At 39.6% G+C, this 27,235-nt stretch overlaps 1 protein-coding gene across 2 annotated transcripts in view; it reads right to left on the reverse strand.

Moving 5' to 3' along the window:
* The window catches only part of PLXDC2 (plexin domain containing 2), a 468,543-nt gene that overhangs the window by 262,435 nt on the left and 178,873 nt on the right, over window positions 1-27,235 (reverse strand). For both annotated transcript variants that reach the window (XM_011997681.1, XM_011997680.1), the window contains exon 2: window positions 18,297-18,508. In XM_011997681.1, coding sequence (XP_011853071.1) covers window positions 18,297-18,508 — 212 coding nt within the window. The remainder of the gene's footprint in view (window positions 1-18,296; window positions 18,509-27,235) is intronic.

The raw sequence follows: 27,235 nt of genomic DNA on the forward strand, positions 1-27,235 counted from the left end.
GGCAGGGGGATTGTTTGAGGCTGGGAGTTCAAGACCAGTCCTGGGTAACATAACAATAAGTCCTCTCTACAAAAAAAAAAAAAAAACAAAGCTGTATGTGGTGGCATGTGCTTGTAGTCCCCACCTTTTCAGGAGGCTAAGGCAGGAGGATCACCTGAGCCCAGCAATTCAAGTCTCTAGTGAGCTCTGACTGCACCACTGTACTTCAGCCTGGGCAGACACAGCAAGCCCTGCCTCAAAAGAAAAAAAAAAAAAAAGAAGAAAGAAAAGAAAAGAGATCTTTGTTTTCTTTTTTAAAAAGTATCCTACACTCATAGCTAAGATCAGATTGGCAGGTTAGGTGCTCAACAGAAATTTCATGAGGATTTCTTTTAGAAAAATGTTGTGTAATAGAACATTTTTCCACGTGTATAAGTCTTAATATGCCTGTGCTGCCATGGCAGCTTAGTGGCCATAGCAAAATACATAGACGACTTAACCAACATAAATTCATTGTGTCACAATTTTTAGAGGCTGGAAGTTCAGTGTCAAGGTGCCAACATAATCAGGTTCTTGTGAGGACTCTCTTCCTGGTCTTCGGATGGCCACTTTCCCACTGCGTCCTCACATGGCCTTTCCTCAATGTGTGTGAATGGAGAGAGATGTCTTTTTCCCTCTCTTTTTATAAGCCCACCAATCCTATCAGATTAGGACTTCTTTATGATGTCATTAACCTTAATTGCCTCATAAAAACCCTATCTCTATATACAGTCACATTGTGGATAGGGCTTCAACATATGAATTTAAGTGAATAAAATTCAGTTCATAGCACCAGGCCTCAATTACCAAGAACCAGTACAAAGGGTTGCAGTGTGGGGGTGCAGGGGAAAGAGTCTGCTAAAATCAGTAGCTACAAATAGAAGATGTGGGTCCTGACCCTGGCCTTGCCTGTAATTTCTCAGTCTATACTGGACCGAGTTACTTCATCACACCTCTAAAACCAGTCTCTTGTGTAAGATACCAGCTAGCTATATCTGTAGAAATTGTTATAATCATGAAAAGAAATGCCACCAGTTCTCGGAGTCAAAGTTTGCCCCTAAAACAGTCAGTTTTCATTCTTTTTTATTTGGTTGAGCTTCATTATTTAAAAAATTTTTCTTAAATTGATATGCTGTCTCTCTATGTTGCCCCGGCTGGTCTCGAACTCCTGGGCTAAAGGAATCCTCTTGCCTTGCCCTCCCAAAGTGCTGGGATCATAGGCATGAGCCCCCATATCCAGCCAAGTTTCATTACTTTTTATTTAGCTGGGTAGCATTCTTTCTTTTCCCTTCAAATCTATGCACAATTTAGAAATAGTTATAGCTATTTTATATATACTCAATCCACATACTTGGTGTTCATATGATCCTACAATTTAACCCCATTTGTTTATTTTTAGTAAACTAGTAATCACCATAGAACAGCTACTGTCTTATTAGAAATTGAATCTTTTGCCAATGTTTCAAATCATGTTGACTTTCTAAAGTCTTGCTGGCAAGTCTAAAATGTTTCAGTCTTAATAAACAACAAAAAATGATTATGTGAAGAAATATCATTGTTCAAATGACAGTATTTATAGGCAGTTAATAGTAGATGTGAGCTTTTTTCTCCGTATATTTAAATACTTCTGCAAACTTGGAGTAGCAAACTGATTATAAGCAAGCAGTAAATTTCCTGTGACTGCAATTTCAAAAACTAACATTTCAGAGAAATATGAACATGATCTTGGAAACTCTCTTCAAAATCACTAGTGGAGATGAGAGCTCTAAAACTATCTTCCATTTCTTATTTTTAATGATTTGTTTTTAATAGAAGAAAAATGAAGTATTTCATCTGGATAGTGCTCATATAAAATAAGTATAAGACAATAGCAGAGAAGAAGTCTGGAATATATATCCAAGAATCATGTATCTTACTGATTTCAACTCAACATAGTATGGGGAAAACAGGTAGACAGCAGTGAAGTGTCCCCTGGAATCTGGAATAAAAGGTTTTCTGGAGAGACGGCCTAGTGAGTTTACACGAGGAAGGTGATGAGTCATTTGCGTGGTGTACACTAGCAATAGCAGCTGGGGGCCCATTGGAGAGATGGCCCTGTAGAAATATTTTCTTTTGCCATCACTGTGTTGGGCTACATATGACTATGAAATAATGAATGAATAGCCACTATGTAAACATTTGGATGTCTCTGGAGAAACTAGGAGATCTGGCCTGCTGGGCCCAGGTTCCTACATGCCCCTAATCCTCTGCAGCTGGTTAATGGCTGTCCTGTTAGGCTGGGTGTTCTCCTTGTAGCCCCCATGGTCCCCATTCCCCACTGTTTTCCTGCATCCAGAAAGAAAATCCCTTAAGATAACTCATGCTATGTGGTCTTCTGTCTTTCTCCTTCTTGTAACACCTGGACTATTTACCTGCATGACTCCAAGGCCACTTGAATTTGCTCATCAAATTAAGTGCAGTGATCATCTTTAAATATGAGAATGAAAAAAAAAAAATGGAACCGAAGAGTTTGAAATCCTTAGAACTCTAGTCAAGGTAACTTTCACGAACTCAGGAAAACAAATTTGGTATGTGCTAGTAATTAAGGAAGTGGAAACCTCCTCTGAACTATTTGTTCAGATGAATTCTGTTCGGAGGAAGTCTGTGTGAGGGCAAAGGGAGTAATCAATCCAAAATACTGGTTAATAGAGCCCTTTTTAAAACTGGAATTCAATTTCTTCATGTGAGAACTAGGCAGATACATAATACTTCAGGAAGATGAAAAGAGAAATTTCAGATTGTTCGCATGACAAGGGAACTTGGAAACAGGTATTTCTTGATACTCTGAGGAGATTAAGAGATGGATTACTGCCTGAAAGGAACCTGAGGGGGTCATGAATGAATCTACAAGGAGCAAGTGGGTGCACAGCCCTGGAAGGGTCCTGTGTTTTGATCAACCTTGTTCCCTTTCTTCTACCTAGCTGCCCAATGGCCCCTGCCCACCCAGAAGCACTGTGATGCCTGCTCCCTACTGAGAAAGTCCCATCAGCACTCAGAGAGGGCAGTTTAAGATTCACAGCAGTGACTTCAGGTTGTCTGTCACTCCAGACACCTATGGGAATCAGTACGGTGCTTCTCTGTTCTCTCTCCCTATTTCTCTCTCTCTGCCTCTCTCTTTCTCCAGGCATGTGTGCTTTGCAGCATTTAAATTTGTGATTGCCTAGGAGAGAAAGCAGAGAGGAAATCAGCAAAGTAGGTAAAAACACCCACCTCAGAAGCAACATGACCAACGTGGAACAGAAGCTGCAGCGTGTAAAGCCAGGAAGATGCTTTCCCTGTAAGCCCCCTCATTGTCTTTGGAAACTGCTGGTGGTTTCACTTTGCTCTGTTCCAGAATTCTGTAAGGAGCGAGGTTGCTAATACAAATGCTGCTTCCTCTGACTCTTATTTTGTATGTGGACAGCCTCAAGTCTGTAACTAATCCAAGACATAGGAGAAGGAGGAAGAAGAAAATATGTGCAGGTACCTTGAGCTTTGATCAGCGTAGGTTAATGAGGACTCTAGTAGACAACAGTGGTTTCCAGAAGGTACTAAGCACTGTCCTGTGCCTGAGAGTAGACAGATTTTGACACCATGGCCACCAGGCAAACACTTTCTCAGTTCCTCTGTGACTACCTTACTTTCCTCTGTTTTTCATCAATTTATTCTTTTGCAGAAGAAAATGGCACCCAGATAATTTGAGTGTGAAAACAAATCTACTGCTAGACAAAGAATCCCAGTGGCCAAGCTATAATCACATATTCTACTTCACTCTTCATTTCAATGTGGAAATGGTCAAGGAAAAATGTCAGGCTTTTGTTAGCAACCTTGTTCTACTTCTTGTCACATGGACTCCGTTTTACTTCCAGTCCAAACCACAAATGAGTCTTGGTTTTCTTGGTCAGAAAGGAAGTTGCCTCTCTCTCGTTTCTGGGTTTTATGTCTAACCCTCAGTTAAACACTGCTTTCCCTACATCCAATACAAGTCGCTTCAAATCAATGGATGCTTTATGAACATCAGCAAAGTACCCAGCATTGTTTCTTTTCTCAAGGAGATTCCAATCTCAGTTAGATCTTCCCCAGACTTGGTCTTTTGAAACAGTCCAGTCATTTCATGGCTTCCTGGTTTAAAGCGATATCCACAGAGTTTCATTTGCCAAACTTTGATTTAAATAGAGAGGCCCTTCCACTTTTTCCAGAAGAGAATGCACTTTATACTCGCGATGGCTTTACTGTAATGGTGACATGGGGAATGGTTTCAGATGACACAAGTCGTTACTAGTATATGAGTTCTTAGTAAAAAGAAACACTTGGTTTAGAGGGCAAATTTGCCAATAAGAAAACAGAGTGAACACGACGGTTGGAACAGACCAAAGTGGACAAGGCTCCCGGGAATGTACGTGCTTGTATTGGAAGGAGGCCAATGAGGATGAGAGGGAGATTTTCATTCATGGTGCCCAGACCGTTGGGTTCACCATCCTATCCTCTCTCTACCTTTTAATAATTTTCTGATCCCTGTTTTATTTTAATCGATTATACTTGGTTTATTTATTTATTTATTTATTTTGAGACGGAGTCTCGCCCTGTCACCCAGGCTGGAGTGCAGTGGCCGGATCTCAGCTCACTGCAAGCTCCGCTTCCCGGGTTTACGCCATTCTCCTGCCTCAGTCTCCCGAGTAGCTGGGACTACAGGCGCCCGCCACCTCGCCCGGCTAGTGTTTTGTATTTTTTTAGTAGAGACGGGGTTTCACCGTGTTAGCCAGGATGGTCTCGATCTCCTGACCTCATGATCCGCCCGCCTCAGCCTCCCAAAGTGCTGGGATTACAGGCGTGAGCCATATACTTGGTCTCTTTTCATTGTCTCTCTGCCCTGTCTTCCAGAGCCACAAACTAGAGAGCATATAAAGTTTAAGGAATTCACTGGAGCAAAATGGAGTCTTGGCCAGTCTTCCATGTACCTGTTTAGTTTATATTGATTGTAATGCTCAGTGAAATAACATCTAAATGAAGAGGACAATAAGTATCACGTATAAGGGCTATCCAAGTCACCATTAATTCCTCCCACAAAAGTCATTTTTAATTAAAGTCCTTCAAAATAATGCACACACATTGAGTGTGCACATACATACACATACATACACAAATTCACACACAAACACACAGACACATGCACACACATACAAATTACCAAATTTCTCTTTAGATGCTTTGAAAAAAAAAACACTTTAGTATATTCCAACCTTGCCTAGACATAAGGATTTTTAAAAGCACTGCTTACTATGGCAAGTTCGTGAGTTCCTAATTTTGCAACTGCAGCCCAAAGGAAGACAATGATACATTGGTAAGGTAGCCATTGAGCAGAGACTGGGAGAAACCTCTTTTGGAATAAAATGGAGCAAAGTGAGAAAATTAATGTTTTTCCCACATTCTGATTCCCTGCTGTCAACTCACTTCTGGCTTTATTTCATGGACTGCTTCAAAGTTGGAAATCATTTTCTCTTCCTTGATTCTTTCTGATCAACATTTAAAAAGTCAATAGAAAATCAGGAGGAACAGTGCCACAGCCATTTACCATGTACTGTAATTTACATTCACCAGTGATCACTAACCAAAAAAAAAAAAAAAAAAGTTCCCTTTGAAATGTTTCAACATTGTCCTTAAGGAAAAGATAAAAATAGACTTATTTTTTCTTTTGTCCTTTTATGCAAATGACTTTGATTGTGTGCAGAATATATCACATTCTCTCTGTGTGACAAGGTAAGAGATACACACGGACAAAGCAAAATTTTTTAAAATCCTTGAAATGGCTGTTATAATTATTGTTCAGCAACAAAACTATCTGAACAAAGCCTATTAAATGCATTCTAAATCTGCTCAAACCATAGCAAACTTATTCAAGGGAGCAAAATAACATTTCAACTCTCATGGCAAAAGTAATTTTAATTTCTATTTAAGTTACTTATGGACCAATAAGTAACTGAGCCTTAGCTGCTTCAGTAAGGCCTCCTGCAATCAAAAGATTTACCTTGGATGGGTTGATGTCAGAAAGAGAGAAAGAGAGAGAGGAAGGAAGGAAGGAAAGAAGGAAGGAAGGAAGGAAGGAAGGAAGAAAGGAAGGAAGGAAGGAAGGAAGGAAAGAAAGAAGAGGAAGGGGAAGGGGAAGGGGAAGGGGAGACTTCTGAATGTACTAATTCATTTTATTTCCTTAGGTATACGATAGAAAATATTACTTTCCATAGACTTTCTGAGGAATAGTGAATATACAAAGATTTCTCTAAAAAGTGTGTTTGCCTTTAGGAGATAATTTTACTATCATCTGGGTACAATTGGTAACATGAGAAAAATTTCTAATGAATACTTATAATTTTGTTCTAGCACATTTCTATATTCATAGTTGTTTCCTTACAAAGCCTTATTTAACTACATTTCTCCCATTTGAATGTGACACTCTTCTATTCTGATGAAGATTAATTCCATTTACTTGTAAATGAAATAAAGCAGTATCTGATTACTCAGTGGACAGGGGAAGTTAAGTCAATTTTTATTAAAATATATTAAGGAAAAAGAAGATGATCATTTATACCTGGTTTTTAATATAACAGATAATTCTATAATCCTATTTACAATGGACAAATGAATTGTTTTCAGTTCTTTGAGAAAGTTTGGCGAGATACTTTGTAAACATTTTCAAGGCATAGAATTTTAAATTAGCTTTTACTTTATACTAGTTTTAAATGACAGAACAAGTAAAGATTTCCATTCAAATAATAAACACTGTGCAAAGCACTATAATCTTAGAAAAAGGAGGAGTATTATAACCTAAATACTCTTGGGAAAAAATCCAAAAATCAAAATCAATGCATTCATCTTTGAAAATTATAAAAAAATTTCATTAAACCACAAAAGATCAGGCAGCATTACTTTTAGGTAGAAAATCCTATTATGATATAAAACATCTTCAGTTTTGGAAGTACCTAAAAGATTTCCTTAATAAGAGGTGATATAACACGTGAATTTAAAAAAATTTAAACAAATTAATAGAAGTTTGCTTTGTAAGTTTTTCTTTCAAATTGTTTTGGGCACAAACAGGAACTGCATTGTGAATTCAAAATAAAAGAGATAGATGCTAGGTAGGCAGGTAGATAGCTAGGTAGATAGATAAACAGATTGATAGGGACAGATCTCTAGATATCATCTAAAAGGCGAATGTTAGTGATTTACATAGCTTTGCTCTTTAAGATAAAGATTGCATAAATATATAAGTTTATAAAAGAGTTAGAAATTACTTGTAAAAGCAAAATAGTTCCAGCCATAATAGTTTATTGCATTCCTTCAATTCAGTGCAATGGATTCCAAACTATTACTTCAATTTAATCTCTAAAGTTTGAGATAACATATAGACAATAACTAAAAACAACTATTCCCAAAGGCTGCCAAGTTCACTGCTTTTGTTTCTAGACAGATTTATACATCTATGCGTTGCTTGGGCATGAACAGAAATGTTTTCTTTCAGGGAAATACAAAAAGAAAACTAAGGCAGTCTCTTTTCATTCTAAATGTTACCATCTTTTCTTGAACATTCGAGTATTTGATGCCTTCTTTAATAGAGCATAGAGTGACACGTTAGCAAATGTTTTTATCACAAACACAAAAGCTATGCGTGGATTAGACATGCAAATATTTTTACAAAGAGACCCTTATCAGGCCAGATGCGGTGGCTGACTCTTGTAATCCCAGCACACTTTTGGAGGCCGAGGTGGATGGATCACCTGAGGTCAGGAGTATGAGACCAACCTGGCCAACACGGCAAAACCCCATCTCTATTAAAAATACAAAAAAATATAGCTGGGTGTGGTGGTGGCACTGTAATCCCAGCTACTCAGGAGGCTGAGGCAGGAGAATCGCTTGAACCTGGGAGGTGGAGGTTGCAGTAAGCAGAGATCACGCCACTGCACTCCAGCCTGGGCAACACAGCAAGACTCCATCTAAAAAAAAAAAAAGAGAGAGAAAGAGAGACCCTTATTCCCTTATCTATCTTAGATCTGCTTCAGAAATACAAGGTGAAGTATAACTCCCTGAATATTTAGCAGAGTGTATTATGCATCATTGCTTAAAAATAGAAACACAAATTTTCATACATATGTTTAGCTAATCAGAGAAAAAATTAAATGCCTCCTCTATTTGTAATGGCCTATCGATGTGTAGACCTAATAGTGTTTCCATCTAAGTCACAATATTTGACAAAGACACATGAGACATTTTTGGGGAAGGTTCATAGAAACTTATGGTTGTCATATACAGTTACAGAACATCACTGTTTATCAGACACTGTCATCCTTTATGTTTTCAATGAATTGGTGCTAAATTGTTGAGTACACATTAATTTGTATGATAAAATAAATGGCAAAGACTCACTGTGATTCGTGTAGCCAACTAGCATTATTCCTTGTAAAGATGATGTAAGTTCACGGACAGAGTAGATTCATCATATTATGGATCTTCATGGAAATAAGTAGTGGCTCTGATATTCCCCCAGATGCAGTAATAAAAATAATGCTATCAGCATGTCTGTGTCAACTCAGATTTATCTAGCCTTTGAGGTACAATCAATTCATTATTACATTTGTGATTCTGAAAATCACAGGAAGAAAACCTAGTCTTTAAGGTCTAATCCACTGATATGGAATGGGATTGCCCAGTGAATGATCCCGGAAGCTCTCTCCTTATCGCCAGGAAAACAGATAGCTAAGAAGACGAGTTATGGTCCCCACAGGGACAGGAGCTGAGCTGAATTCAATATTCCTTGAGACCTGGTAACCCCAGTCTAGGTGCTGGTGGATGACATTTTTCACACTTTGCTAAACTGCTGGCGGTTAAGCCTGGACCATATTGTGTGGGATCCTCAAATGTGAATTTCCCTGTATGAACTTCTCCCATGCTTGGAGAGCAAAGAATTCCTTCCCAGGAGTACCGTCCCTCTGTGGGTACATCCAGCTGCACTCTGGCACAAGCACGCCTCTCCATGAGCCACCAGGAGAATGGAGGACTCCTGCATCTTCTGACCTCCCTGCTCCTGAGTTCCAGCCCATACTCAATGGCCACTTGCTCCTTCATCCTGAGTCCTTTGTTCAACATAGAAAGAATGGACATATTCTGAACTACAAAAACAATGAACTTTAACATGATTTTAAAAAATCAACTAGACAAATATTTAGACCTATGACATTGGGGCTGGACTCTAATTTTCACGTTGAAAATAATTTTCATCTGAGTATATTTGATATGTCCTCTTGGAAATTAGTATAGGCAAAGAAGAGAAATATGTTTGCAAAATGATAAAATAGAAAGTCAGCTGATTAACTGTTACCTGGCATTCTCTATATTCAAATTCCCCTATTACTGTCACTATTTAATGCAGAGTAAGGATATATTAAAGTCCTCATGAATGGCTATGAAATTAAACTAGAAAAAACTTGATGTGATGATCATATAATTAATCTTAGGATCCCTTGGGGAATGGGGAGATTAAATATGAGATTTCTCTTTGAACATGGAGAATGCAAGAATATTATTCACCCTGAAACATAATTCTTGTTCTGAAAATAAATTATATGACTAATGCAGTTAATAATTCTACAACCTGCATGTATCATTCTAAAGACTATTTTCATGCCATGACTATCAGTAAACTCAATTAGCTCACGGTGAAGCATCAAAGAGAAAATTCAGTTATTCTTCATGGAACTCTTTGAAGGACAGTTATGGATCTTTTTCCATTTTTGTTTCAATAAAGAGCTGACATGTCAAGCTAAGAATAATCTATAATTGAGCAAGATATATGATACTCTATTTTAATCCTCATTATCTTTTTAGAGGGTGAGCAATAATTGCAGATATCACTTCTGTCTGATTTACTATTTTCGGTACACTTTCTTCTTTGCAAAGTAAAGTCCTCATCAATATGCTAAACGAAAATGAATGGGAGAAAAATCAGAAGTTTAAAATCCATGTGTTTTTGCAAATTGCCCAAACAGAAAAGACTGAAATAGATTTTGCTGTTAGTTAACACACAACCTTTGGCAATACAGAGTGGAAGAAACGAGGCCAGTTCTCAACCCACATTAGATAGGGGCTGTCGAGGTAGCATCAGGCCACTCTGCCAGGAAAGGCAATGGCAGAGACCTGCAATTAACCTTCAGAATCAAGCAAGGAACAGAAGGTCACGCGAAATTTCAGCAATATTGATTAATTTAAATTAATGAGTAGAAATAGAAATATTTCTGAAATTCATATGCTCATCCATAGCCTTTCCCCTAACCACTATCTCACGTCACACTAAGCTAAATTGAACTCATCTTTTCACTGCTAGATTTGGGATTTCTGATCCAGTTCCCATAGCTATCGGGTAGGAGCATCAATGCCAACTTGCCTTTCTGTATTTAATATTGTATAGCAGTTTCCAAGTACCTTCCTGATAAATTTCAAACACCTTAGTGTCATACACAATGAAGTTTAAAATCTTGCTCCTGGTTATCTGTGTAAAACACGCTATCTAGTGTGACCTTGACACCTGGCTATCTTCTGACACTTTCTTTGTGACTTGGTTCAGATGACACCTCATCGCTGCATTAATCCTGCCTCTCTACAGAACAAAGGTCTCCTTCTGCCTGTTCATGAACCTATGCAATATTTCTCCTTTTCAACTGCATGCTTTCACATGCTTTCATTCTCTGTGCAAGCCAATCTGACACCTACAAGCATTTGGAAGATTTCAGTTCACTTTGAGGTCCAAGATGTGCACTTCTTCAGGATTAATCTTTGCTTTCCCTTTGCACAATTTTCTGATTTTGCAGCCACATGTTAAACATCTACCAGTTTAAGAGTCCCCCAAAAGGAAATACTTCACACACAAAAACTCCATCAGATTTTCACACTCATAATAGATATAGCAAAAGGTCTGTTCAATGTCAAAGGATACTTTTGAAAAATGTCAAAAATCTACACTATCACATTCTTCTTGTACATAAGGGTTTTCTTCTAGGAACTCACTGAGCACGATAGTAGCGTAAAGACAGAACCAGCATAGCAACATTCCACAAAATTTTGTCACTCCATTTCTGTGAAGTGGGATGATGTCTTACTGCTCCTTTATAGTTATATTCATTATTGTCACTTTCAGACCTCTGAAATTGAGTGAGCTTCTGTAGGCTTAAAATACAGATGAGGAGTAAGATTTTCCACATCTAAGGATGATCCAATGTACTCTCTTGTATTAGTCCATTCTCAAGCTGCTGATAAAGACATACCCAAGGCTGGGTAATTTATAAAGAAAAAGAAGTTCAATGGACTCACAGTTCCACATGGCTGGAGAGGCCTGACAATCATGGCAGAAGGTGAAGGAGGAGGAAAGTCATGTCTTGCATGGCGACAGGCAAGGGAACTCCGCTTTATGAAACCAGCCGATCTCATGAGACTTGCTCACCATCATGAGAACAGTATGGGAAGAGTCCGCCCCTGTGATTCAGTTATTTCCCACTGGGTCTCTCCCACAACACATGGGAATTATGGGAGCTATACAATTCAAGAAGAGATTTGGGTGGGGACACAGCCAAACCATATCATCTCTATACTGCAAACATAACATGGAGACTCTGTCCACATCAACATTACAAAATTTGTTTTTTCTTCATAAAGTAATCATCAACACCATCACATTTTTTTTTATTTTTTTGAGACAGAGTTTCACTTTCATTGCTTAGGCTGAAGTGTTGTGACACGACCTTGGCTCACTGCAACCTCCACCTCCCAGGTTCAAGCAATTCTCCTGCCTCAGCCTCTTGAGTAGCTGGGACTACAACATGCACCACCATGCCCGGCTACTTTTGTATTTTTAGTAGAGACAGCGTTTCACTATGTTGGCCACACTGGTCTTGAACTCCTGACCTCAAGTGATCCACCTGCCTCGGCCTCCCAAAGTGTTGGGATTACAGGCGTAAGCCACTATGCCTGGCCTACATTCTTTTTTTAGATTAAATATTTGCTGACGACTTACTTCCTCTCAAATAGATTTTCTAGTTAAAGGCTGCAATCAGCTATTAGAGCCCATGCAATGACCTTGTATATAGCAATTAACAACTGGTAAAATTTTTAAAGAAACGTATCGCACAATTTGTAAAAATAAGATGCCAACACAACTGGCAGTGTATGTGTGATAGCCGAAGATCAAAGAGAGTTTTTAGATATGTATTTAAGAGAAAAACTCTTTATCTCTACTTTTTAGCTAAATCTGTCACATATATTTGTTGATCATTCTTGACTGTACTTTCCTCAGATATGAACTTTAATGCACATGAATAATACAACAGTTGCTGGATACAACTGAAAGTTTTAATTAGGCACCAGAATGAGAACTCCATAAGACATACTGTTGGCAGGCACCTAAATTTAATCCAAGATTTCTGCTCTCAAAACTAATAGCTAAATCCTTACAACCCAAAGTGTGACCTGTGGCCTGCCCACAACCGTATCACCTGAGACCTTATTAGAAACAGAATATCAGACCAGCTCCAGCCTAGAACTAAGAAATCAGAATGTGCATTTTAACCAGATTCCCAGGTGATTTGAAAGCTTGTTAAAGTTTCAGAGGCATTGGCCTAGCTCCCAATCTCTGAGTCACTTTTGATCATGAAACTACACTAATAAGATCCCTAATCCCTATTTCTAAAACCTCCCTTCTTCAGTCATCCAGAGGCTTTTGAATCAAGGCAAAAATCACACAGTACAGTCCTTTTCATAAACACTTTCAGTGTCCCAAGAGTGTGAATATGAGACTTCCAATACTGCATGTGAATAAGTGTTCAAAACCACATATTTGGTCTAGCATGTCACAAAGGACTCTGTGATTGATTTCTATAAAGTGAAGAACTGTACGTGATCAACACTGTTCTACAGCAGTGGGCTGGTGAAACTGAGCTTTATGAAGCATCAGTAATTTCAGCCAACACTGCTGAAGCTCTCTCCATCCCGTGAGGTGCTATCCTTGCTACAAGAGCTTCTTGCCAGATAATGGGAAGGTGGCCAGCTTCCAGGGGAAGATGCCTGCCCTGCTCATTTACACATGTGTCCCTGAAGTTGTGGAATTCAGTGAAGGCCACTCCAACAAGGCCAAGTCATGAATGGAATCCAATCCTGCCTGAAAGCCCTGTAAACCTTTATATTCCCAAAATAATTATACAAAGTGGCACATCCAGTGACTATTTCAGGACACCTCATTTTGAATACCTACACATCAGCAGAAGGTACTTTACTTCTCATCTGGCTAAGTGGTTATATGTCCATATGAATGAACAGAGGAAATAGAAGAAGAAAAGTCTCACAGAAATCAACATTCAGATCAATAGTGGCATTTGCCATCTGTTGGATTCCTGCTTATTCAACAGGATATACACTTGGCTTCTAGAGATTTTATATGTTCATGGGAAGAATATTAGAAAATGAAAACAATGACAACAACAAAACCTTAACTGGAAGAATTACTTAACTGGGATACCAAGTTTTATAATCCTTCCATTATCTGTTCTTGTGAAGAGCCAGAAAAAATACTGTCACCAAGTACCAAGTGAAGAGAATAACAGTCTTTGTGTCAAAACAGTAAACATGCGATTGTCTCGTTTTGGTTTGGAATTTTTGTTGTTGTTGCTGTTCTATTTAAGTGAAAGTAGAATATAAAGTCTAGGCAATGAAAAAAATGAGGAGAACATCTGAGGAATACCGTTCTGGGTGGTTTTTGTCTCACTGTGATACACATAATTTTAACAGCCACTACTGCAGCCAGGGCTGCAAGACAAAATAATTCTGATCCCTGAAACCGACTTTGAAAGCATCTAAAGGAAAAAAGCACACAGAACTTTTTCTAGCTTATTGTTTTTGTTTAGCAATATAAACCAAAACGAGAAGCGAGATCTTGTAACAATGCCAGGCACAGAGTATTCACTTTATAACTGTTTGGTTCCTTTCTTTCTTATTTCTGTTGAACAATTAGGCAAAACTATTTCCAAAAGAGATGCAACCGTGTTCACAATTACCTTTTTTACCTTGTTTTTTTTTTTTTTTTAGACTTAGTCTCTCTCTGTCGCCCAGGTTGGAGTGCAGTGGTGGGATCTCGGCTCACCGCAACCTTCCCCACCCAGGCTCATGCAATTCTCATGCCTCAGCCTCCTGAGTAGCTGGGATTACAGGCGCTCGCCAGCACACCTGGCTAATTTTTGTACTTTTGGTAGAGATGAGGTTTCACCATATTGGCCAGGCTGATCTCAAACTCCTGACCTCAGGCTATCCGCCTGCCTCGGCCTCCCAAAGTGCTGGGATTACAGGTGTGAGCCACCGTGCCTGGCCCACAAACACCATTTCAAGGGCCAGGATAAGTAAACCTTTCTGATATGGTTTGTATATTTGTCCCTTCCAAATCTCATTTGGAAATGTAATCCCAGTGTTGGAGGTGGGGCCTGGTGGAGGTGTCTGAATCATGAGGGCAGATCCCTCATGAATGGCTTAGTGCCATCCCCTTGGTGATGAGTGAGTTCAGGAGAGATCTGGTTGTTTGAAAATGTGCAGCACTGTGCCCCTCGCTCTCTCCTGCTCCTGCTCTCATCGTGTGACATGCCTGCTCCTGCTTTGCCTCCTGCCATGGTTGAAACCTTCCTGAGTTCACGCCAGAGGCCAAGCAGATGCTGGAGCCATGCTTCCTGTATGGCCTACAGAACCGTGAGTTAAATGAACCTCTTCTCTTTATAAATGACCCAGTCTCGGTATTTCTTTACAGGAAGGCAAAAATGGCCTCGTACACTTTCCAAACTTTCAGAGGTAGATTTTTGTTTCCAAAACTAGTGGCAGTGCCAACGAGTTACTTGGGGAGCTTTAGATCCCAATAATCTCCATCAATCCCCAGAACTCCATCAAACTAAGTGAATCTTGAAATAAAGGCAGTATTCTTAGTATGCAACTCTAGCTTCAAGACAAGTCTTTTTTGAGCCAGACTGAAACCCCACAATTACCCTCATATGGATACCCAGGGGCTGCCGCTGTTCAAAATCACTACATAATTCAAGTGCCATTTGTCTTTCCTTTTGCTAGAAAGAGCAACGTCAAGTCTAAAGGATCAACCTTGTGAGCCTGGCAAAGCCTGCATTTGAATACCAGCTGGCTTTGAATACTCATTAATGGGAAACCTTGGAAAATACTAAAACCTAAATCTGAAATTGCCCTCATGTAAAAGAATCATTGAAATTGCCCAGAAAACAGGGGGACACAAATCTCTCGAGACTGCTGTGAGGACCAAACAAGACAGCATCTACACAGCACCTGGCAGATCTTAGCCCTGGGTGCGTACCCACCAAACAGTCCCCTGGGCCATCCTTCTGCTGTCTTTTTACTGATTCAAAACTACTGACACTTCGTGGTCTCCCTCTGTTAAGGTAGGAAGTGGAAAAATAGGCTGAATAACAAAATTACGGCTACAGTAACCCCTGGGATTGTATTTGCAGGAGTGTTAATATATCCCCAATCAAAGAGACTCCTTATTTTATAAATGATTAAGAAAATTCAGCACTCCACGAGAGAGATCACGGAGTTCTCACAATCTGTGTTTAAGAAAATTCAGCACCCCACAGGAGAGATCACAGAGTTCTTGGAATCTGTGTTCTCCTCTTTCTTTTTTAAAAAAATTTAAAAATCTTTACCTACTTAGGGGGTACTGGTGCAGATTTTGTGCATTTCGTCGTGGTAAAGTCTGGGCTTTTAGCTGAATAGTGATGTGTTGTTCCCTTTCAATATCCATCGAGTCCTAGTTCTGGGCAGAGAGTATACGCCTCTGCTTCTATTCAGTTCTCCTTTCTTGACACTACACCCCAGCTAAAGAGTGGCAATTATGTTGCCTGCCCCAAGTTGCTATGACATCATCATTGCCAAAATAGCAGGTCACTCTGCAGGAGTCAGAATATCCTCTTAGAGACATAAGAAGACTTCTGCTCCTGACACATCGACCATTGCCTGGTAAGGGACCTGGCTGGGGCAGCCTGCGAACACCATAGCTGCATAATAGCTAATGCCACGGAGCGGGGTTCGAGAAATTGCTGTCTTTTACCAATATACTGAATCCCCACAGCCTAGGCTTCAGATCTTCTGAAGATTTCTCTCAATGTGAGGGAACAAAATGATGCCGTGATACTATTTGCAGGACTAGGTAGTATCTGCTTCAGGAAGCTGAGTTCTTTTTCTTAAGTAATGAGTATTTCAGGGACTGTGGTGCAGTAAAAAGGATGCTGCCTGGTTCTTAAAAATCATAAGCCTGTCAGCTTCAGAGAAAGTAGGAACTGAAACTTCAGGTTGAGAGAGAATGTACCAGCAGACAATGAGCAAACCATACGTGACAATAGAACGCTGATGCAACCTCTCCAGCAGCCAGTTCAGGAAGCCACAACACAGCCTTGGCAGTAGTGAGCCCAGAAAGGTCAGGACTTCCTTAGTAACTGAGAGCTTCTCTATTTCATTGTCTTCATATCTCTCTCAGGACCAACCATTAAAAGCCAAAGATGTTCCTCAAACTAGTAACATAAGATGCTGTTTCTTGCCAGGTGCGGTGGCTCACGCCTTTAATCCAAGCACTTTAGGAGGGCGAGGCAGGTGGATCACTTGAGGTCAGGAGTTCAAGACCAGCCTGGCCAACATGGTGAAACCCTGTCTGTACTAAAAATACAAAAATTAGCCGGGTGTGGTGGTGCACACCTGTAATCCCAGCTACTCAGGAGGCTAAGGTAGGAGAATGGCTTGAATCCAGGAGGCAGAGGTTGCAGTAAGCCGAGATCATGCCACTGCACTCCAGGTGATAGAGCGAAACTCAGTCTCAAAACAAACAAACAAACATGCTGTTTCTAATTAGCTCACCTCCAGGTTTGTCATGCCAACAACCTCCAATCAGAGTGCATCTGAACCTTCTATTTTTCACTAAAAGCCTTCCCACTCCCCAACCTGCCTTCGTATCTCTGCTGAAAACAAGTGATGGCAGCCGAAGCCGTGCCCGAGCAAACTGGATAAATCACCTCTGCTTGTTCTCAGTTGGGTGGTCTTCGCTTTTTACCAGTTTATTTGCTTGTTTCTGTTGTACCTAGTTTACAAACAAGGTCGTATTTTGTGATTTGCAGTGCTAAGGCCTACAGAAACTTGAGAAATGTAACACCACCTTTGAGGCCTTCGAGCAACCTTCAAATGTGCCTAAAATGCACCCTCTGCACATGTCTGTACTTTGCAAACTGTTCTCTGACCATTCTCCTCCCTCCACTTCATAGCTGCAACCATAATAAAGAATAACTCAGTCAGAGAGACCCATCATTCCAGTTTGTCCAGAACTCTTCCGTATTTAACACTGGAAGTCGCCCTACGTTCCAGAAAACCTCTTGGCCACGAGCAAACTGGAACCAGCGGCCACCCTATGAGACAGTCCTGGAGATGTCATTCTACACCTCAGCCGCTGCAGAGGAAATTGACTCTGCCTGACATGCCCCTCCCTCTTCCCATCAACAGGTCATCAATTAGGTGAACTCCTCTCAATCTGTCAAGCCCCACCTAAATGCCCAGTTCTAGGCTAAGCCTCTTTGGCAGCACCCCAACTCTCAATCCCAAGCAGTTTCCTCACACTCTCCTTCATGCCACACTACAGCCTGCATACTTTCATTGTACATATCACATGGCACTGGGATGATTTGCTTATGGCACTTAGATGCTCTTACACAGGGCTAAGAGAGGTGGCTCATGCCTGTAATCCCAGAGCTTTGGGAGGCCTTCGTGGGTGGATCACCTAAGGTCAGGAGTTCCAGACCAGCCTGGCCAACGTGGTGAAATGCCATCTCTACTAAAAATACAAAAAATAGCTGAGCGTGGTGGCATGTGCCTGTAGTCCCAGCTACTTAGGAGGCTGAGGCAGAAGAATTGCTTGAACCCAGGAAGCAGAGGTTGCAGTGAGCTGAGATCGTGCCACTGCACTCCAGCCTGTGTGACAGAGTGAGACTTCGTCTCAAAAATAAATAAATAAATAAAGATGCTCTTACACAATGAATTCCTTGAGAGAAGGCACAGTATTGTTGCCGCACTGCTCACCGTCATCAAGTTCTAGATTGAGATGAAGGGACAACTTATGTAATAAAAGTTGGGCACCTACATGAAATGTATTCACCAATCCATTTCAGTTACCGAGACTATTTATCTACCTCAATCTGGGTGTTGTTGTCCTGCCCATCGTCCAGTAGCAGGTCTGTGAAGCTTCTGGGCTCAGGAGAGTCTTGGCTGACGCTTGCTCGGTTCGTGTCTACTGCCTTGAGAAAGTCCAAGTTTCTTTTCCACCTGTGGCTGTATGCATGGGAATCGATTTCCACCTCCTCCTCTGTGTGAGGGAAGGCCTGAGCAAATCCATACTGCCAATCTGTTTGAAAAAGAAAGAAAATGTGTTACCACTCATTATGTGTACCATACATGCACGTGCTGTTGGCTCGAGAAGAAGAAATAATTCTGTGAGGCACGAGAATAGGAAACTAACTTATAAGGCTTAAATCTGTTTACTTGTGACATCTTGAGCTGGTACGAACATCTCTGATTGGAATGCAATTGCAGGAAACACCAGGAGTTGTGACAGTGGTTAATGGGCAGATCTTGCAGAGTTTTTAGAAACAGATGTGCTGCCCTGAAGCAATGCATTTTTATACCCTTCCCTCGCCCCCTCCACATGCACACTTCATAAACATTCTCTAGCTGTTCTGAAAAAGCAAGCTAGAATCCAAAGGGATGAAACCAAGTGACTGTCAGATTATTTTGAAAACAAAAATCAGACCTCATTAACTTGTAAGCTTATATTTATTTCACTTGCATTACGCTGGACAGCAAAGAGACACCAATGTATATGAACGGGTTAAATAATACATGAGATCGTCTTCACGTAAATGGGCGAAACTCCCTTGTAGCTTACAAGCCAGTCTTGGTTCATTGCCTGACCCATTTAATAAGTAAGACCCTCAGGAGTCATCACTGCACTTTTGTTCATTTGCGCCGTTCTCACCTTGAAATCTTGTCAGGGTCTAAAGGATGACAGTGATGGGCACTTATAGAAATGGATGGGAAGGCAAGGAGATCAAATCACAAAGGCATTTTAAAGCTGTCTGCAGGGACTGGCCTTGCTGACCCAGCTTATCCTGCTACTCCAGGAGGAAAAAATGAGATTTAATCATTACTCCCCGTCTTTCATTTTGGTAGGTCAGTAGGGGAAGGCGTGCCACAAGTATTGGAAATTCAGTTTCTGAACAAGAACAGCCTTCTTCTCCCCAACTATTACTAAAAGATATAAATGGACGGGTTTTAGAACTGGCAAGACATGGATTCAAAAAGGGAGAAGAAATTTAATTATAGCCATTATGTTCCCCTTGGTACAATAACATTCTAAGAAACCAAAATGTATTTAATACAGCTTATAATACAATGATTCAACTACTTAGAACTCTAATAACTAACTTAAGGTTACCACTACCAATCACAGGCATAATTACCTAAACTTTTCAACTCAGAAAGGTGCTACTAATTCTTCTAGACAGAGAGGATATTATTTGGTTTCACAGTAACTTAAAAGATCTCTTATTGTCTGACATTTTGGTGCAGAGAACCCAGAGAGAAACACTACCATGATGTCTGCCATCTAGACCTTTCCTTGAACTCCTAGAATGTTAGAGCTCAAAAGGACCACAGAGACCAAAGCAGCCAAAACTCCACAGGGAGAAACCCAAGAGCAAGATAAATGTAGCATTGTGTTCATTTTATTGAATTGCTGTAGGCTTAAAAAAAAATTCATGTACATAAAGGGCTGAGTGTGGACACCCTCCTGCCCTCCACACAATGTGTAATAAGCACATCTAAGCAGTATTGTCATCATCACTGTAGAAAATATCTCTTTTTGTAATACTGTTGTCCCTACTAGCCATTGGATAGTACTCAAAATGTGTTTATTGACTGACTGAATGAGTGGATGAATGAATTGTTGACAGTCTTTCTGGAACAAGCATCATCGGACCAGGCAAAATTAAGTAGTGAAAAAACTACTGTGCAAGGAAGAATCCAGGACTCTTGGGCTGGAATTCTTTCCAGTAGATTTGCTGGTTGTATGATCCAGCATAATTCTAAAAAGTCTCAGTGCTTTTGTTATCCTATATTTTAAATGGGAATGAAAATATCCTGCCTGCAAAAGCAGATAGCTTTTCTGGAGAATGTGTCAGGCTCTAAGACCTATGGTTTTAGGCAAAGCTGCACAAAGCAATTTTACTTGCTTTATTTCTATATCCTGCTTAATTACCAAAAATATATGAGGCAGTTTATAATTCAGGTAAGCAATAAAACTTTATGACAACCAGATAAGACCTCCTAGCACAACACTTAGGTCAATGTCAGATACCTGCGTTTTCCTTGCACTTGCTATAGTAGCTCTTAGCAAGTTACACCCCTGACGTAGCTATGCAAACACAAAGAGTCACATAGGAACTGCTGAAAACCCATGCAAGATCCGTGTTGGAATGTCAACCTAGATAAGAAATGGTAGCAAACATCATGCAGAGAATAGATGAAACGATTCCAGATAAAAAATGGTATTTTAAAAACATACACACTAAGGGAATGGTGTCAACCAGAGGCATATCAGTCTTCTAAAATGTAAATCAGAAAAAAGAAACACCTACATCAAAGGATTTGTCTTCATTAAAATCTTCAAAACAGAATTTCAAAGCAGCTCTTGGTTTCTTTTAAATAAGCGTTACTTCTTCCTCCTTGATATTATTTTTTACCATTTTTTAGATATTTATAACATAGGACAAAACAGAACTTTCTGGAATAGCCATTAGCACCCTCCCTCCCCTTTTAAATTAGCTTCTGGGATCCTGGCACAGAACAGAAAGTAAATGGAATGCCTAACACTGGGGAGCCTTCTTCATGGGATTCTACTTCTCAACTTCCTCAGATTTGCTTTCCTATTTTAGTTCCTGCCTTCCTTCTCTAGAGAACAAATGAAAAGGAACTCCAAAACTTAGAAACGATGAAGTCTCCATTTCCCACTTAAGTTGAAATTTGAGAAGTCTGATGAATGTGTCAAACTCTTGTTTTTGTAGTGAACATTCAAGCTCATCCTTTAGTAAGATTATTAGGAAACAGTGAATTTAGCAGACAGGTAGGAGACAAGCATATATCCTTACTCTAGCACTTACAAGGTTTGGTCTCTAGACAGCTGAGGTTTGATTTTTTATCCCATTGTTTAGCAGCATTTTATGATTTTGTATCTCTCCCTTGCTGTCACCACTGACAGCTATTACAGTCAAATGTTGACAAACCTCCATCTCTGTGTCTCCTAGAATTTGCTACCTCAAACTTGGAAAACAGATCACTTGCTTGCTCTAATTGTGTTTGCAAAGAGTAAACAGGATCTCAGGAAAAACCTGAGGGGTTTTCTAACGAGAACATTTGTGAGCTTTAGGGCCTGGCATCCATGAATATCCATTTGGTTGCTTCTTTTGGTTGGCATTTTAAACCTAATTCTTTCTCTCTGGTTATGTCATGAATAAACAAGGCTACCTGGTCGTGCATAGAGGAAATCCTATTATGTGTTCATAATTCGGTAGTACATGGCTCATCAAGACTGAAAAGTATGAAACTGAGTTAGATTTTGATCCCACTTCTAAATGATTTTTAGAGAAGATAAAACAAGTCAAAATGGATGTTTTACAGAATAAAGACAGGATAATTGGAAAAATCACAGCTTCATTATCTATATTGTAAATTACTCCTATGCATTTCACAGACTTTCAAACTCATACAAAATATTTTAAATTACTCTTTAAATCAGCACCAAAACAAATTACTCAGAAGCAAGATGAAGGAATATATGTGACATACTTTTTCCCTTTCCAGCTGTAGTAAAAACAAAAGCAATAGGAGGGATCTTTGAATAGTCTGGCTGAACAGATTGTTTGTTTCCTGTCTACTGTATGTTAAGTAAACACTGATGGAAAAACCTTCAATGATCATTTTCCCCAACATATTTGGCTATAGTCATTAATCACACAGCTCATGGAAACACTAAACGCACCTCTTGATTCCCATTGGAATATAAGAAGAGGAAGCTTTGAAAACACATTTCTGTAAATACAATTGACCTTAACACATTCTTAAGATATTTTATTTGATCTTAATAGCAGATAAACTATTATAATAGAGAGTTCTTCATTGTTTTTCCAATAAACATTATTAGGAAACACCACAGTGTTCAGTTAATCTGAAAGTAGAACAGGAAATTCATGTGTATCCTCATATTATACTTTGCAAACCTTGCAGGTCTCTGTTTTGTCATCATATACTATAATATAACATAAAAGCAAAAGGGAAGAAAGCGGTGCTTGGAAGGGTATATTTCTGTATTATACTAATGATTTTATTAAAATATCTTGCATTTAACTGACAGTTATTTGCTGAAAACATCTGAACATTTTTTGAGTTTTACATACAAAGCACACACGTAATACATGTGAAACCACCAAAAAGTAACTGCATAAATTGACATGCATCTTACGTCATTAGGATCCATCTTTACTGCACCTTTTGACAAACACTTTGACCTGCACTTTTCAAGTGAAGCAAATCACTACTGTGAATCCTCTGAAACACTCAGAGTGTTCACTGAAAGCAGATTGGCTGGATAGATGCATCTGGGACTAGATGAAAATATTTGGCTGAGACAGACTGCCATATGTCTTTGCATCTCAATTCACTGCAGAACCAAAGATAAAATTCTATAGAAAATAGCTATATCCTTAGGTATGTCGATAAACTGGACTACCCCAGCTTTGAAGTTTTAACTGGCAGCATTACAGACTAAGGTAGCTACAGAAGATAAAGTTTTCAGCATGCTTGGTCCAGAGATACTAAGGAGTTGAATGGGACCTAGACACCCTATTTTATTAAAGCTCTGAGGAAGACTTTTGTGTCTCCTAGGTTGAAGTTTGCCTCATATTCTATTCCCACCATAGGTGCTGATATGGCTTGACTGTGTCCCCACCCAAATGTCATCTTGAATTCCCATGTGTTGTGGGAGGGTCTGAGTGGGAGATCATTGAATCATGGGGGCGGGTCTTTCCCGTGCTGTTCTAGTGATAGTGAATAAGTCTCACAAGATCTGATGGTTCTGTAAGGGGAGTTTCCCTGCACAACCTCTCTCTGCCTGCTGCCCACCATATAAGATGTGACTTGCTCCTCCTCGCCTTCCCCCTGATTGTGAGGCCTCCCCAGCCACATGAAACTGTAAGTCCATTAAACCCCCTTTTCCTGTATAAATTACCCCATTTCAGGTAAGTCTTTATTAGCATGGTGAAAATGGACTAATACAGGTGCCTCAGGTCACATTTCCATCATCTTTTGTCTCCTGGCTTCCTCGCCTGTTTGTTTGTTTGTTTGTTTTAGAGACAGAGTCTTGCTCTGTCACCTGGGCTTTAAGTGCAATGGCATGATCATAGCTCATTATAGCCTCAAATCCCTGGGCTCAAGTGATCTTCCCACCTCAGCCTCCTGAGTAGCTAGAATTACAGGTGCACACCACCATGCCCAGCTAATTTTTAATTTTATTTTTTGTAGAGATGGGGTCTTGCTTTGTAGCCCAGGTTGGCCTCAAACCCCTGGCCTTGAGTGATCCCTCAGCCTCAACCTTCCAAAAATGCTGTGATTACAGGCATGGGCCTCCATGCCTGGCTAATTTTTAATTTTATTTTTTGTAGAGATGGGGGGTCTCATTTTGTTGCGCAGGCTGATCTTAAACTCTTGGCCCCAAGCAATTCTCCCACCTTGGCCTCCCAAAGTGCTGGGATTATAGAAATGAACCACCATGCCCAGCCCTATCTAGTGTTATGTTGTCAAATTCTTCCTTTTCCAATCTTTTCTCCACTTGCTATCAGAAGCACCTTTCAAATTTTTCACTTCACTTTTCTGACAAGCCTCGAGTGACTCCTTATATCCACTCAACTACAAGACACTCCATCCTTTTGTTCCAGCTACTTTTCTATCTCCTCCTTCTCCCCATCATGCCTATGCTCCCACCACACAGAATTTAATAATCTCTTTACCTACAATGAATATAGTTAGTGTTGCATGGATGAAAGCCTTTACCTTACCCCAAGACTTTGGGAAAACTGATAACTCCTTCAAGATTCAGCTCAATATTGTCTGTTCAAATGAACTTGCCTCGAATCCCCCAGGCTGAGTTAATTGAGTTTTCCTCTATAATCCAGTAACTCCTTTGCCTGACTCCTTCAACACTCTTATGTCTACCACCACTGGAATGTGAGACTGTGCAGAGGAGAGTTAACACAGCAGGCATGAGACTGCTATCCTTAGAAAGTGCTATTTGCAAGGCTGGCCCATGGCTGGCGTCTGGAAATTTAGATTTAGGGAGCGTTCCCATCATTCCCTAACTGCTAAAACTGGCTCACAGTGCCTAAACCGGGCAAACAGTAGGATTTATGCTGAACACCTTTTTCCTTCTGGGAGTCTGGAATTTTGCTACATGCTAGACAAAAGGTAGCTTACATGACCAGCCCACAGTAAGACCTTGGGACGGAGTTTTTAACGAACTTCTGGGATAGATGATATTTCACACTGTGAACATGTTATAACAATTCATTGCTGAAAACTTAAAATGCATACCGTGTGTGGAAAGGACTCTTGGAAACTTGGCCCTGGTTTCCCTGGACATTGATTGCCCCATGTGCCTTTTCCCTGTACCAATTTTGCTTTGTCTCCTTTCGCTGTAATAAATCATAACCACGAGCATGACTATACGATGAGTCTTGTGAATCCCACCAGCAAATCTCCAAAGCTGGGGTAGTCTTGAGGACCACGGATACAGAGATGTCTCAAAATAGAGACTCTAGCTTATTTATATTTTTTGTCCCATCAATACAAGCATGGACATTGGCATATAATAGGTATCCAAAGTTTTTAAATAAAAATTCAATGAGGCCTGGTGCGGTGGGTTACGCCTGTAATCCCAGCATTTTGGGAGCCGAGGTGGGTGGATCACCTGAGGTCGGGAGCTCAAGACCAGGCTGGCTAACATGGTGAAACCCCGTCTCTACTAAAAATACAAAAAATTAGCCGGGCGTAGTAGCATATGCCTGTAATCCCAGCTACTTGGGAGGCTGAGGCAGGAGAATCCCTTGAACCTGGGAGGCAGAGGTTGCAGTGAGCCGAGATCACACCACCACACTCCAGTCATGGATACAGAGTGAGATTCCATTTCAAAAATAAATAAATAAATAAATAAATAAATAAATAAATAAAACAAAAATACACACTTAACTAATTTACACTTTTAAATTGTAATGGTTTATGATTTTACTATTACATAAAAGAGTAAAGAGACATTGTAATTTTATGTGTAATGATTATATATTATCCTATGGAAAATAAAAAGCATGCCAAGCCTAATGAGCCATCATTAATAAAATTTAAGACAACTCTAAGGTATTGCTACATCTTTACTAAAGTATTAAAAATAAATAGAATAAAACTGTATTAACAGTTATAAAACAAAGCTGTTTTACACATTGCTTCTAATGATAGGTTAATAATGATAACAATAACTCTCATTTAGGGTTAGTAATTTGCTTGGGCTTGGCATGAATTGTTATCCCATTTTACATATGAGGGAATTGACGTATGTGAGAGGTACTGTGATGGTTCCAGGAGGCAGCCAGAGCCGAGTCGTGAGGCTGGGTCTTAATTCCTGTCTAATCTGCCTCTGATTAATCATTCAGAGGATCAGTTTAGCAATCTGTCACAAAGCCTAGTGATATAACACAAGAAAACAATCAAAGGAGAAAAAATAATCTAGGCCAAGTGTGCTATTTAAAACAGCAAAAATCTGTAAACAATTCAGCATGGAAAAGCAAATAAGAAATAGGATATTCCATCATGTTGATTCTGTTAATAGAAGGAAATGAAATGTTGTTAAGATAAAAACAGAGCAGAAAGTAATAGCACAGTAATATTGGTTATTGTTTCCTATTATATCTTGAAATATTTGAGAAGTACTTTAAAACAATTAATCTTTGCATTAATTGAGGGTTTTCTATTAACTAGTAGGAATTTAAAAGAAAAATTCAAGACGATTTTAGCATTTGTTATACTGTGATGATGATAACCTCTTATCTTATAATAAAAGGAAAATGATCAAAGAACTCAGAGTGTCCACTGAATTTTCATATAAAATCTGTGTGATTTATTTAAGGAATAGGCTTCTTTCCACAGGAGCCATAATCCACAGATAATCTATGAATAGAAAAAGAGCATTTAATTAAATCTGAAAATCTATTTTGTAATAAGATTCTTGTGATTTTTTACAAAGAACATTGCATCGTAAACCCAGAAACCACATAAAATGTTTAGGATGTAACCTCCCACCATTGGTAAAATGAGAGGGTGCAGCTTTATAGCCATATGGTCCTTCCCACCTATAAAAGTCTCCTATTCTACGGTTTAGCTAAGTATCTTGTTTGTGTACTTTAGGCTATTTGGGGTCATATATTAAACATTCTACATTCATTTTCAAGTTTTCTATTTGTGAAATTCATGTATTATGATAATACATGATATTATGATGCATGATAATAATTTGTGAAAATTCATGTATTATGATAGCTTAGTGGTTCCAGAGCACAACAATCAACTAAAACCACTTGGTAAAACACTTTCACACTGCTATTCACCTTTAGCCATCTCACACTGCTCTTGTTTCCTATATTTAGCTAATTTTATAATGAGGGCTCTAAACTAACAGCTAAGTCCCACTACATGAAAAGTTTGAGTTCGCCAACCAGGGGAGATGGAAAATTCTGTAAACAAGGACCAATCATGGCCAATAGCCTCACTATGGAAAATATGAAATGACTGAGGCAGAAGAGGCCAGATGTAATCAATTGTCTTAATGGTACTCCGTGTGAGAGATGATCTGCAAATGTCTAGGGTCCAAATCACTGAGGGCCTTCTATTAAATTCAGGCTTTCAGATGTCTGATAGACTCAATCTCATTCCATATTGTCATAACACTATATTCAGTTTATGGGGTCGAAATCCGTAA

The sequence above is a fragment of the Mandrillus leucophaeus genome, unplaced genomic scaffold (genome assembly GCF_000951045.1).
Source record: "Mandrillus leucophaeus isolate KB7577 unplaced genomic scaffold, Mleu.le_1.0 Scaffold545, whole genome shotgun sequence".
Classification (NCBI taxonomy): Eukaryota; Metazoa; Chordata; class Mammalia; order Primates; family Cercopithecidae; genus Mandrillus; species Mandrillus leucophaeus.